General features: G+C 30.9%; 1 protein-coding gene and 1 long non-coding RNA gene across 2 annotated transcripts in view; one reads left to right on the top strand and one right to left on the bottom strand.

Moving 5' to 3' along the window:
• LOC127730672 (uncharacterized) overlaps window positions 1–8,095 on the bottom strand; it is a 30,453-nt gene extending 22,358 nt beyond the window's left edge. Inside the window, exon 1 of the long non-coding RNA XR_007995214.1 lies at window positions 8,053–8,095. This is a non-coding gene — a long non-coding RNA (uncharacterized LOC127730672). The remainder of the gene's footprint in view (window positions 1–8,052) is intronic.
• LOC127730648 (glycine--tRNA ligase-like) overlaps window positions 1–15,180 on the top strand; it is a 29,787-nt gene that overhangs the window by 2,460 nt on the left and 12,147 nt on the right. The window contains exons 2-10 of the mRNA XM_052239147.1: window positions 3,593–3,694; window positions 6,350–6,449; window positions 8,981–9,122; window positions 9,585–9,673; window positions 10,946–11,022; window positions 12,055–12,200; window positions 12,924–13,073; window positions 13,781–13,943; window positions 14,269–14,433. Coding sequence (XP_052095107.1) covers window positions 3,593–3,694; window positions 6,350–6,449; window positions 8,981–9,122; window positions 9,585–9,673; window positions 10,946–11,022; window positions 12,055–12,200; window positions 12,924–13,073; window positions 13,781–13,943; window positions 14,269–14,433 — 1,134 coding nt within the window. The remainder of the gene's footprint in view (window positions 1–3,592; window positions 3,695–6,349; window positions 6,450–8,980; window positions 9,123–9,584; window positions 9,674–10,945; window positions 11,023–12,054; window positions 12,201–12,923; window positions 13,074–13,780; window positions 13,944–14,268; window positions 14,434–15,180) is intronic.

The following is a 15,180-nucleotide window of genomic DNA, read 5'->3' as shown; positions in this document are numbered from 1 at the left end:
AGAAACGAGAAACACTTATGAACCACATCAACAAACGACAACTACTGAACATCAGATATCTGACTGAGGACAGGTGCAAACAATTGCAGCAGGGTTTAACGTTTTAATGGTACCAAACCTTCACTCTTATCTGAAACAATAGTGTAACATCACAACATAGAAAGACACACTATAAAATATCAATTGAACTGGCTTAACTCAATCAAAAGACATATTAACACCAGTGAACATACACTGAACAAAATAAATTTGATCTATGATACAATGTAAATACAAAATAAATAAACTAAGGGAAGAATAATAAAAGTAACATGTTATACCGCTGTGAAATGTTAAACAAATTAAGAAAAACAATATGCTTGAACAAAAATATCAGCCATTTGCAATTACTTTAAACAGTTCATTATTAGATATTTTGAAAAATAATTAAAGATAAGTTTTACAGATTATTTAAAGACATTCTATTAAATTAAATGATGAATAATATATTGGAAGTTGTTTTATTTTAATTTTTTTTTTAAGAGCTTCATGGTAGGTTTGTTTGTTATTCTGTATAAATTAATTTTCAGAATGCTATATATCATTTTTTTATGAAGCCAACCCCTTTAAAAACTTAGCTGAAATTGTCCATTAACATGATTAATGAATAGATTAATTAAATTCTTGGTGTACCTAGATATGCTGAATCTAACCGTGTATTTTTCAGTTCTTTGACCACATTCATTCTGTGTCAGAAACCTATGCTGTGTCAAATATTTAATCACAATCCAAATTCAGAGCTGTATCAAGCTTGAATGTAGTGTCCATACATGTCCAAACTGAAAAGGGTTTGACGTCTGCAGTCGTATCAAGCTGCGCCCCACAGAGCATTTTATATTTCTATTAAATTAACAGAAAAACCACTCCTCACTAAATTATTATTTCAGTATTCATATAAAACATGTATTTTATGTCATAACATATTTTTTTCATGATAAGAATATTTATTTTGACATGTTTGAAGGAGTGTAGATTGAAATTTAAGTTTTAGTCTAGACTGCCTACATGTGGGGGATAATAATAATAAGAAAGGAGAAAATGCAGTGTAATTTTATGTGTTGGTATTAAGTATTATTACAATGAGAACTGTAAAAATGCATATACAATGTCATGTAATTATGTTTTTTTTTATACATACTCACAAAATGCTTACATAAAGAAGGAAGTTCATGAAGAGCTGTAATTGACCTAAGATTTTAAAGTTTTTTAATCAGACCAAAATGCTAGAAATAGTTAATTTACTATTAATACAAAATAACTCCTTTTTGGCACCGCACATTGAAAATTACAGGATATTGACCCCTTAGTTATGCCTTATTTGTGTTGAACACAACTTCTGTTTTGGTCCATATTTATAAAAATTTATTACAGGTTTAGCAAAATAAACTTTGGTCGCCACCCCTGATTAAAAAAAATGTGTGTCTTATCTGTCTATGGATTCAACAACCACCTTGGCATCTTTTGGATCGTAGGTTTCGACCAATGTTCCTTATAGTTTTTTTAATGAATTATGAAAAGGAAACAATTTTCACTAAATTGATAAAAGAAAATTTTTTTTGTTTTGTTTAAAGATGACTTATTTTATCTCAAATAAATTGTGCTTAAAAATTTAGTAATCATTGCAATAAACACATCCGATATATCAGTCAGGGGTACTACTTGTACAAGTTATTTTTATTTCCTTGAAGAAGTAAATAATAATATACTTAATGTACTTTCACTGTACTACAATCTGTCGATACTTATAGTTTGGCATTGCACAAGGTCATGTTTTTCTCTGACTGTTAATGGCGTCTTTACACTTAATCCATTGGATGTTGGATGTGTACTGATTGATATTTTAGTCTAAGATACATGATTTTTTTCATTAGTCGTTATTGGCTTTGAACTAGCTGTCAGTAACTGCGAGTACTCTCAGATCTGTACTAAGTGTCGTTTTGTTTTTGAGATGTATAAGTACCTGTCCCTGTCCACTTTGTGCTTTTGTTAGATGTATTTCTATGTGTATCCATCTGATGAGTTAAGCCTTTTTCAACTGATTTTTATACGACCACAAAAAATTTTGCGGTTGTATATTGGTATCATGCCGTTGTCGTCGTCGTCATATGTAAATAGAAATCTATGAAATTTTAACACAAGGTTCATAACCACAAAAGGAAGGTTGGGATTGATTTTGGGGGTTATGGTCCCAACAGTTTAGGAATTAGGGGCCAAAAAGGGGCTCAAATAAGCATTTTTCTTGTTTCCAGACAATAACTTGTAGATAGGTGTATGGATCTCTCTGAAATTAGACCACAAGTTTCCATACCACAAAGGGATGGTTAGGATTGGCTATGGTTGGGGGGGGGGGGGGGTGTTATGGCTCAAACCGTTTAGGAATAAGGGGAAAAAAGGGGGGAAACAACGGTTTCCTGGTTAATGGACAATAACAAGTACAATGTTATGTTTGGATTACCTCCCTTACACTGCTTTTAAATTATGCAGAAAGAAATGTTGTATTGTCTTGAGGTGATTAGCTGTCAATTTATTATTAGAAGTTACTGTTAAAAATGCTGATTTAGGAATATTAATTTTAGCCATGATTATGGATGTCATTTTCTATTTTAAGACTTTTATGATGTATTTAAATGTGTAATTATGGTTGCAAACTCCATTGGAAATTTGAATTGAGATGATGACCATATCTTGAGGGAAAGATTTTTTGTTTTTGCAAAAGGGGGGGGGGGGGGGGGGGGGTGTGAAAAAAAATTGTGGGGGGGGGGGGGGTAAAAAAGAAATTGTGGGGGGGGGGGACAATTTTTTCTCATTTCAGATTTCAAAAATTAAAAAGAAAATTTCTTCAAAGTAAAAACTAATTTTTTTTAGGGGGGTGGGGGTCAATTCGCAACAGCATAGTGTATTGCACAAAAGCAAAAAATTGAATATAAATTCAAATCATATAACCAATTCTAAGTTCTTTGACTACAGTTATTCTGTGTCAGAAACCTATTATGTGTCAAATATTTAATTACAATCCAAATTCAGACCTGTATCAAGCGCGAATATTGTGTCCATTTTTGCCCCAACTGTTCAGGGTTGGACCTCTGCGGTCATATCCAGCTGCGCTCAGTGAAGCAATTTATTATAGTTTGTTCTTATGTTGTATTGTTATACCACTGTCCCAGGTTAGGGGAGAGTTGAGCGCTCACAAACATGTTTAGCCCCGCCACATTCTTTATGTGCCTGTCCCTAGTCAGGAGCCTGTAGTTCAGTGGTTGTCGTTGGTTCATGTTTGTGTAAACAGTGGTTAAGATATTGACAATATCTCAAGGTGTGATTTGTAACAGTAATTTAATCAAATTAAATAAATTTCATAGTATCTCCTCTTTAAAACACCTGAAAAAAGTTCAATCAATTTCAACATTAACGTTTTTGTTATTTGTTTCAATTGTTGCATCTGTGTCAACACAACAGATGAATTTTGGTTTCAGATAATTCATTTCTCTTTCCAAAATGTAAGTATCAGTAGTTGAAATGAACATATTGAATGTTAACAGAATTTCTGGCTTTGCAGGGTGATTTAGTAAGGAAATTAAAGACAGAGAAGGCCCCAGAACTAGATGTAGCGAGAGCAGTTGCTGATCTAAAGCACAGAAAACATGCTCTGGAAGCCAAGGTAAACCTTTTTACTTTTATTACTTCATTTATCTAACCTGACTGAGCATGACTTAAATTCAGTGATATTCTTTTTAACAAAAGATTTATTATTGAACTGATTTTTATACCCCACCTACGATAATAGTAGGGGCATTATGTTTTCTGGTCTGTACGTCTGTTCGTTTGTCCGACCGTCTGTCCGTCCGTACGTCTGTCCCGCTTCAGGTTAAAGTTTTTGGTCATGGTAGTTTTTGATGAAGTTGAAGTCCAATCAACTTGAAACTTAGTACACATGTTCCCTATGATATGATCTTTCTAATTTTAATGTCAGATTAGAGTTTTGACCCCAATTTCACGGTCCACTGAACTTAGAAAATGATAGTGCAAGTGGGGCATCCATGTACTATGGACACATTCTTGTTAATCATCTTATTCATTTATATACTGTACAACAGTAAATTTTCTTAAGCAATTCATTTTTGCCATGTATAGAAAAACATATTGAATATAAATCGTTGTGAATATGTAAAATTTGGATTTACCAAGATATACATTGCAAATAGAAGAAGAAAATTAAAAATTGCATATATCTTCACAAGTACACTAGAAAGGGCTAAGCTAAATTTTTTGATTCAGCCATGCTTGATCTATGCGATCACTCTGTTTTTGGAGATGGTGCAGAATACTAAGTTGAAGACATGTCATGAAACTAATTATGTGCTTTTATGACTTGCAGAAACTTTCTACACCATTTTAATCATCAACTGCCAACTTTTGACATGTTATTTGCCCTTGGATTAAGAAAAGATTGGTCGAACAACCCTTTTTCTTTTAGATATACACTTGCATATAGTTTCTTTGTAAATCAAAATTTATAATGATTTACTATTTATGAATTAATTTGAAAAAGTATTTTTACATCAATTGAATCAGTTGATAACAATTTTGAAAGTATTATATTATTATCTTATGCTTGTGTAAGTTTTTGTTCTATGAAATTCAGGTCAACATGTGTGTTATATATATCTAAGTTGATTCCCACACTTTTTTGAAATGGTATTACTCTAATTCTTTCCATAGGCAAGTAAGAGTCAGTATGATTATAAACTGTCATGATTTTCAAATAATTACATTCAGAGGTGTAAGTATTAATTGGAAACAACCCCAGTCTTAATTCACCACATTTAATATCTCCTGACCTGTTACATAATTAAATAGGCACAATTTATTACACACCTAACTGAATACACACATTCTTGACCTCAATAGTAAACCTACAAATGTATTGTTTATTTTGATCTACACTACATTAAAATATTCTGTTAATTTTGCTAGCTAGCTGAATGATTAATCAGGCTTGGTTTTTTTTCAAAGAAAAGACAAAAAATGTAAAAAAAATGTAAAAAAAAATGCAAGCAAATTTTATTTCACTTGTAAAATCATTGTCATTATCATCTGACATAAGTCAATAATCAAGATCTAATTAATTAGTTACAATTATCAGAAATTTGGTTGAAACAATAAACAAAATTGCATAACTCTTACCTGAGCATTTTCTGCAATACAATTTATTTGTTTGTTCTGCATTTAACAGTAATTGGAAATATCTCAGCATTAGGTATTTGTACATTTAAATACAGGAAATGTTTTTTTTCTTAATGAAGAATAAACACCAATTTAGATAAAAATTAGTTATTATTTTTTTTCATTTTTGTTGTTGAGAAAGTGCATTTCCAAGGCCTCTTTCTGGAAATTATTAAGCCAGTTATTATTAATGTCATATAAAAAAATATATATTACTTGTTTGACGATTTCCCTTTCCATTCATGTCAATACCATTAAATTGCAAATATTTATAAAAAAAAAATATCTGACAGAGTCTAAAATTGAAATATCAATATATATATCATTATTTGCATCAATATTGCGAAATTCCCTACCTGTGGGCAATAACATAGAAATTTAGCAGTAAGATTGGAAATGAAAAGAGAAAAAAATATTGAAAAAATATGGTTAGAAAGAATATCAGACTAGCTATGAATATGGCTGGATCACAACATCCACGATGCTTTGATTTTAGATGTTTTACAAAACTTTTGCAGAAGCTTTATAATGATTAAGAGATAATGTCTGAAACAAACCTTTGAACATTTTTTTTTTTTCATTTTTAGTATTTTTCTGATCGATGGACTTCTTTACAGTTCACATTTACAGACAGTCTTGGATAAAAAAATTTTGACATGATAAATTTGTAAATCTTCATGGATTGTTATGAAACTTGGACAGAAAATAATCTTCAAGACCTAGAAATAGCATCTAAAGAAAAAGTTTGAATTTTTTTTTAAATTCTGTATTTTAGTGATAAATGGACTCACTTTCTTAAGTCAACATTACACTTTTACACTGACAGCAGCAATAGCAGGCGAGACGCAGGGTTCCCGGGAACCCTATACAACTTTTTTTAAATTTATTTCTGAATTATACTTTTCTGTTATAAATGATTGTTGGCAAAAACATGCTTGCAAGTTTATAATTCATTTGCTATGGGTTCCTAGGTGTAACTTGCAGAATTTTGTGATTTGATAGGCACAAGTAATTGGATACAGTGTGCTTTTATTTCTTACACCATGTACACAGAATAACTATTGTACAGCTATTTTTTATATATTTTCAGGAACTGGAACTTGCACCCAAGGATCTTTTTGATAGGGCCAAATTAGAAGATTTGCTGAAACAAAAATTTTTTGTTGATCAGTCTTTTGCTATATATGGAGGTATGTATCACATATGTTGAAGCTGATTAGGCAAAAATACATGTCTTGGAACAATTTAAGATAAAACCTTGACTTTGACTTTTTTTGGGTAAAGATTGCATTTCATGCAACAAAACCCTTATGTTGCTGGCTTGATCGTTATATATTTTCCAGACTTTATCACTACTTTTTAGATAATTAAAATATAGTGCATTGAACACAACATTCTATACATAAAGAAATTTATCAATTAAATGCATACTCAGATATTAAAGTTACAAAATGATGTATATAAACAAACTGTCAAGAAAATTACATTAATTGTGCATGGTGCATGAATCTAGTATCTGTGCTAAAAATGTCAATGATGTAATTGTGAAAGTAATATTTTGGAGATATCTTCCCGTCCATAATTGTTGAATTGTAGTTGAACCAACTACAATTATACCTCTAATAAGTCCCCTATCGATGAAGTCGAAGGGGACTGTAGGTTTGCACTCTGTCCGTCCGTCCGTCAGTCCATCCGTCAGTCCCGCAAATCAATTTTCTAGACTTTTTTTCTTCATGCTTGAAGATATTGATTTGATATTTGGTGTTTCGTTTTATCATGACAAGTTACAGCCAAGTTCGATTTTCACGATTTTAGCTTTTCTCCTTGTTCAGTTAAAGCCCTTTCCCTAGAATTAAATTTTTGATGAAATACTTATTAATTACTACATTTCTGTTCAAAGGGAATTAACTCATTTTTATACGACCGCAAATAATTTTTGCGGTCGTATATTGGTTTGACGTTTGTGTCATCGTCGCCTTTGTCGTCGTCAAAAGACACATTGGTTTTCGCACAATAACTTTAGTTTAAGTGAATGGATCTGTATGAAATTTTACCATAAGGTTCAATACCACAAAAGGAAGGTTGGGATTGATTTTGGAGGTTATGGTACCAACAGTTAAGGAATTAGGGGCCAAAAATAAGCATTTTTGTAACTTCCAGACAATAACTTGTGTTTAAGTGTATGGATCTCTCTGAAATTATACCACAAGTTTTCATACCACAAAGGGATGGTTAGGATTGGCTTTGGGGGGTTATGGCTAAAACCATTTAGGAATTAGGGGCAAAAAAGGGGAAAAAACAAGGGTTTCCTGGTTAATGGACAATTTAAAAGCAGTGTAAGGGAGGTAATCCAAAAACAAAATTGTACAATGTTGTACAATGTTGGATTACCTCCCTTACACTGCTTTTAAATTATCTATTTAAGACTTTTATGATGTATTTAAATTGTATATTATGGTTGCAAACTCCATTGGAAATTTGAATTGAGATTATGACCATATCTTCAGGGAAAGAATTTTTTTTTTGGAAAAGGGGGCAGGGGGGGGGGGGGGGGGGGGAGGAAGGGGGTAAAAAAGAAATTGTGGGGGGCAATACGCAACAGCATAGTGTATTTCACAAAAGCAAAAAATTGAATATAAATTCAAATCTTATAACCAATTCTAAGTTCTTTGACTACAGTTATTCGGTGTCAGAAACCTATTATGTGTCAAATATTTAATTACAATCCAAATTCAGACCTGTATCAAGCGCGAATATTGTGTCCATTTTCACCCCAACTGTTCAGGGGTGGACCTCTGCTGTCGTATCCAGCTGCGCTCAGCGAAGCATTTTATTTAACTTTGCCTAGAATTAAATTTTTGATGAAATAATTATTAATTACTAGATTTCTGTTCAAAGGGAAATAATTCTTCTTTTTTTTTAAAGATTTGTAAAAGACATTGTATTAAGATAAATGACATTTTGGATTTTTTTATTTTCTTTAGTAATTTGTTTGAAGAATTTAGTGGTAAGTTTGCTCCATTACAATGAATTTTTAACTGGTAGGGGACTATGTATTGCCATGCAATACACACAGAATGCTTGTTTATATTATTATATGACTATGAAATTTCTCTTTTCTCATTGGCTTAAAGAATGAGAGGTTAAAGATTTTGAACAGCTAACGTGAACCTAAATAGTTATTTTCCTAGACAACTTCAATGACTTGGGTTTATGACGTCTTGCAAATATTCTTTTTTCTTCTTCTTTATTCTAGATTTGTATTTATTTTTTTTAGTGAATTTTATTGAATATTTCAATTTATTAAAGTGAGAAACTGCCAAAGCAGATAATTTATTTAGTATAAAAAGAAGGAGAAGTTAAATATATTGAACAAATACTAGAAAATTGGAGATGGATAAAAAAAAGTCATATAATAAAACAATTGTTGACTTTTGATATCAGTAATACAATGATTTATCAACCCAAGAGATATGACATTCCATTGGCCTCGGTGAATATCATATCTCTGTGGTTGATAAATCAAAAGACAATAATTGTTTAGTATTGCCTTCCAATGCTTAATACAATGTTTAATTTTTAGTTAATAAGACAGTCCTTCTCAGAACAAATTTATTATCTTGTAAAACAGAATTTAGTGAAAGTAGACTTAAAGACAAAAAATTAAACTTTGCAAGTTGTACATGTTGAGTATTAATGGCTAATTTGGATTTAATTACAGGTATAAATGGATTGTATGATTTTGGACCTATGGGCTGTGCTGTAAAGGCCAATTTATTGCAGCTATGGAGAAACTTCTTTGTGTTAGAAGAGCAGATGTTAGAAGTAGATTGTTCTATGTTAACTCCTGAAACTGTACTTAAGTATGTATATTTACAAGCTAGTATTTCTACAAGGTTACATAAAAAGCATATAATCTTGTATATTTACAGTCTAGTATTTCTACATTTACAGGCTAGCGTTTCTACAAGTTTACATAAACAGCATATAATCTCATATGATACTTTTATACGTGTATTTCACAATTTTTAAATTGACTAATATTATATTGTTTCTTTGGAGGAATAAAACAACATATATGATTTTTGCCAATATCCAGATGCAGTTCAAGGAGTTACCTAATTTCATATAAATCATAAATAACATATACTTGGTCATCATGGTCTGTGTTTTTAATTAAATCTTTAGTCCGCACATTCACTTTAAAAAATGTACTATTTATAGTCATGGTCTATCCAGTTATACTTTTCCATTTGTTTAATTTTAATGCTACTGAATAACTGTACAGTGATACATTTGTTGAAATGAATTATTTGTGTTTTTAGGGCCTCTGGTCATTTGGAAAGATTCCAGGATTATATGGTGAAAGACTTAAAAACTGGTGAATGCTTCAGAGCAGATCATCTTATTGAAGGTAAAGAACTCTTTATAGATATTTCCAATAAGAAATAGTTTTACATTTCATCAATCTGTTTGAAATACAGTTCCAGTGTCCATGCTTCACTTACAAAGATCTGACAAAACATGATTCTACTTTCTATTCTGGTAATCAATGTAAGACGTTTCGGCCATACTGCCAGTTTGACCCCAGTCCTTACAGCCATAGTCGTTTCAGCCATGGTTTTTCTTTGCTATAAAGGGAGGAAAAGATAATTGTTTTTAGAAAGAGACGTTAAGAAACAAATGGCAAAATACATTTTAGTTATACATTTATATTATTGATAAAAATGTGTATCAATTTATGAATGTTATAGGAATATTGGTAAAATGGTGATAAAAATGAACTTTGTAATATATGGAACAAGAAATTATAGCTATTTAAAAGTGAAGAAAATTGTTGTTCTTATCAATCAGTCATTGGTGTCCCTGTTTCTCATACTAATGTTTGTTATGGATGGCAAATTGTTTATTTTCTATTCTCTGTTACAAAAAAAATTAATTAAGCACTAAAGTCAAAGGGAAATATTATGTCTTAATCATGTGAGACATAAGTGTACTTTGGCCGAACTGGTTGCTAAACTGTAATGTCTCTAAAGCCTGGTAATTATTATGTCAGCCAATGAAATTGTAGCCTTCAAATTATTGAAGGTGTGTACCATTACTACAAAACCAGAGGATCCAGAGGATCCGAAAAAAAAAAATGGAGGACTCTGGGTATGTCAGTTGAGTGTCAGATCCTTGTTAGCAAAGCGTGGACACAGGATCTGTATTTTAGTCAGATTGTCATTTCTAAAACTATTGATATTTTCAATTTTTTCAAAATAGATAAGAATTTGAAAATTGCATTATAAAAATAATGTATTAGATTATAATTATAACTTTCGTCATGATTATAACACACTTTAATACAATGTTTACAATTTTCGACATACATGTATATTTTGTGATGTGAACAATTAGGGTTCACATTGGGGTATTCGACAATAAGCAAAATCCATACACTTGTGTATTCTTTAAAGACCCTACAATAGCAAAACAGTTCAAAAGAGATAACCAATTATGACAGCAAGCAACCAATGACCACCACTGGATTATAGATTCCTGACTTGGGAGAGGCACATACAGAAAGATGCTGTGTTTAAGATGTTTGTGTGTGCTCAATCCCTTATATATACCTTTTCTGTTTTGTCCCTTTGCAATGTTATCTTCTTTAATGTAATTTATTTCATTACAATTAAACATACAGCTCAACTGGAGAAATTAGCAACAGACAAGAAAATAAACCAAGAAAAAAAAGAAGAAATAAGGAGGTTACTGGCTATGGTAGTATTTTATTCAATTAATATTGTATTGATAGAGATTCATAAAATTTACCATGCAAGCAAAGTGTAATTTTGAATGTTTAATATTTTCCTTTCAATAATCCCAATTAAGTTGGAATGGGTTTAATATTAAGATTGTTATTGACATATTTTAATGGTGCCTCAGATAAGTAAGAAATTCTTAAAAGAAAAACGAACCACATAAAGATTTTGAATAATTTGGGAATTGTTCCACTAGTGCTTATGTTACTTTCATACATATGATATGCATGTAAAACATTTTGAGAGTATTTATTCAAGAATATGGTTTAATGTTAGATGTTAAAGATGAATCTCCAGAGAAATTTAAGTTCCTGATTCGTTAATTCATATTTCGGGGATAATATATTTGTAAGGTTGGCAGGAATAAAAAAGAATGAAATTTAGTTTTTTTAATAAATGAAAAAAATCAAGTAAGCAGACCACAAAATAAGTAACACTCACCTAAGTATTGTATAAAATTCTAAGACTGTTAACTTATTAATAAAATTGTGACAATTTTTTTTCATAATACTGATATAAATATTATATGTGGTTTAATAGTAAATGTTATTGTTATTTGCTTAATGTCCATCTGCAAATATTTCATGCATATTCATGATAACAACAAATTAACAAGTAAAACAAATAAGTAGTTCTGAACAATGGATTGACCTAGACAGAAGGTGTTTTGCTACTGGACAAGTGAGAAAGGACAGAAATTTGGCTTAGCAACAGGCTGAACCACTTGGTGAGTTGTTGCAAGTTTCCTTTTAAGAGAGATTCATAGCACTCTCCAAACAAGGGGCTTCTGAAAAATAATCAGAAGTAGTTAGACAGCACACATATTGGGAATACAGATTGCATGATCAAACTATTACTGAAAGTAGATACTGGCAATACAGAGTCTTTTATGCACATGTAGAAGAAATCATGAAAATATGTAGTAAAATGTTCTATCCTGTTGTAATTGGTTTATAAAATATAGCTTTATCACTGTTTAATTTTTTTGTAGATTGATGGTTTCAGTAAAGATGATATGGGACAGACAATTAAACAGTACAACATGAAGTCCCCTATAACAGGAAATGATCTCTCAGAACCAATGGAGTTTAATCTGATGTTTGCTACATCAATTGGACCAACTGGTCATATAAAAGGGTTAGTATATAAGCCCTTACTATTGTGGGTTGTTGAAGTTTGTGCATAAAATGAAACTTTACTGTTATATTTTGATGATGAGGTCTATTCCTTAGTTACTATGAATGATTGATCATTAGTATCTGGTAAGTGGAGTGGTTTGGAGGAGTATATATCTGTTTGGATATAGTTGTAGCTCAAAAATGATAGGTTTAAAAATAGTTTGTATGTGAATTAATAATATGTACAAAAACATTACAGATTTCATTTGACCAGTGGGTTGACCTCAGTTTGAGAGATTGCTACCCTTAATGAATTCTACCATATTGCATATTAACTCTTGGTTTTCAACCACAGTGGTTTCTATAAATTGGGAGTTGTGTCCATTTGTGTTGCCTCTGTTTCACAGATTTCAACAAATGAAACAAGAGTATTTTTACATTGCATTTTGATATGTGAAAAGGACAAAGTGTCACTGATAAAGGACTCTGCATGATATCATACTAATTTACTATAGACAATTCACATGTTTTTACAGTGAAGAAATACTTTTATCAAACGGCATATTTAAATCAATTAAGAATATAGCCTACTATGTGGTATGGGTTTTGCTCATAGTTGTAGGTCTTATGTTGACCTGTAATTGTTCACAACTTTGTCCTTTGGTCTTTATGGATAGTTGTATCATTGGCAGTCATACCACATCTCCTGATTTCAAAATTTATGTCTTATTTTTTTATATAGATTTTTGAGACCAGAAACAGCTCAGGGCATTTTTGTAAATTTTAAAAGACTTCTTGAATTTAACCAAGGTAAACTCCCATTTGCTGCAGCCCAGATTGGTAATGCATTTAGAAATGAAATCTCACCTAGAGCTGGCCTTATAAGAGTCAGGTAAGACAACTCTTTAAGCATTTTAAGAACACTTTGATCTCAGATACTCATCCTCTGTACAAATAATTATAAGTGTGTTACGCTTTCATTACCACATCTCTTTATTTTCATATTAATATGCATCGTGGAATTGTTAAGAATATAATTCATTACTGAAATATAGCAAAATGATTGCTTCTCTAACATGTCTTGATAAAAACAATCAAATAGCAACACAGTTTTCCAGCAAGACCCTTGTTGTAAAACTGAAAAAAACAGAATAAATCATCTATCAAACTACTTAGAATATAAAAATGTCCTATTTAACAAACAATATGAAAATATAAAGTATCCCTTTTTCAACACTGTTTATACACCCTTAAAAGTGAATTTTCAAATTCTGTTTACTAGATAAAGTGACCTTTTATTTAGATTAGCACCCTTCATTTTTCAAATACTGGCTGGAACTCTACATCACATTTGAAATACTTCTCTGGAAAGTGATGTGTGGAATAAAAACTACCGGTATTTTAAGTATGAATATTTAAGTATGTGAAATTAAAAGTGGAGCTATCAATTTTTTTCTCCTGTAGACTGCAGAAGAGTATATAGACATGATAGAAGTATTTTTTTATATGTGAATTTAACAAGAATAGAAGGAATATTTTGAAAACATTACAAAGTCTTATGTAAAATGGCAAACATTTTAACTGTACTGAATTTTTTAGAGAATTTACAATGGCCGAAATAGAACATTTTTGTGATCCCAGCAATAAAGATCATCCAAAGTTTGAAAATGTAGCAGATCTTAACCTTACTCTTTACTCTGGCTGTAATCAGATGGAAGGAAAACCTGCTGAAGTCAAAAGACTAGGTGATGCTGTCAAAGAGGTATAAAACATCAAATCTGCTTGTTTGGTTCTATTGTTTTTGTTTTAATTGTCCATTGATTTGAGCTACTATAGTTAACATTTCAAACAAAAAATTTCAGAACTTTATTAAAACACAAAATATCCATATTTGAAAAAGATTGATGGACATGATACATTAGGTGCTTAAAAAAAAAAAGAATATGGTGAATTAAAAAAATGAGTGATACATACTGTAGAGACATATAATTAAATCTTAAATCATAGAAAAGCTTTGAAAAAATCCTAATTCCTTTGAAAACAAATCTACACTGTTTATATAAAAAAGTTTTTTATTTTTATTGCAGGGTCTGATTTGTAATGAAACACTAGGCTATTTCTTAGGCAGAATTTACTTATTCATGATGAGAGTTGGAATTGATCCTAAAAAGTTACGATTTCGTCAACACATGTCCAATGAAATGGCTCATTATGCTAAAGACTGCTGGGATTGTGAATGTAAAACTTCATATGTAAGTGAACTATAGACTCAAGAAATAGACTACTGAGTAGGTTTTTACAGTTTGTTCTTATGTTGTATTGTTACACAGCTGTCACAGGTTATAAGGAGGGATGAGCAATCACAAATATGTTTAACCCCTCCAAATTCTTAATGTGCCTGTCCCAAGTCAGGTGAATGTAATTCATTGGTTGCTGTCTGCTATTTTTGTTTTCTAGTTTGAATTGTTTGTCTTACTAATCTATACAGAATAAAAGAGGGTGACATAAGTTTTGGGTTAAAAACAACTTTAATGTTAGTTGTTTCTTTAATTCTGGTGCATTTCAATTGTTTCTTAAATCTCCTGTTTTTGAAAATTTGATCAATGTGTGTCACATGTTGATAATGTCATATATGTAGCTTTTATACCTCCAGTGATACAGTCAATTAAAAATTATGAAACTGGTCTATAAATGTATAAAATGGACATATAAAAGGGCAATAAACATGCATTTTTTACTTCAAAATTCGTTTTCTTGAAAATCTGTCCACAGAATTTTGATTAAAATTATACATTATTGCTATAAAACATGTCCCTTCTGATCAGATGAAAATATTTTTTGAAAACTATCTTCGAAATTAAATTCACATTATGCATGTGTGATGATATGATGGTCCTTCCTCATTTTAGGTTTAAGATTTGTTTTGAAATCCAAGATAACTACTGCCACTTAATTGATTTTCAACAGATACTTCTTGGCATATTTTTTTCATTTCAATA

This window comes from Mytilus californianus, unplaced genomic scaffold (genome assembly GCF_021869535.1).
Source record: "Mytilus californianus isolate M0D057914Y unplaced genomic scaffold, xbMytCali1.0.p SCAF_2, whole genome shotgun sequence".
Classification (NCBI taxonomy): domain Eukaryota; kingdom Metazoa; phylum Mollusca; class Bivalvia; order Mytilida; family Mytilidae; genus Mytilus; species Mytilus californianus.
This window is presented reverse-complemented; position numbering and strand designations above follow the sequence as displayed.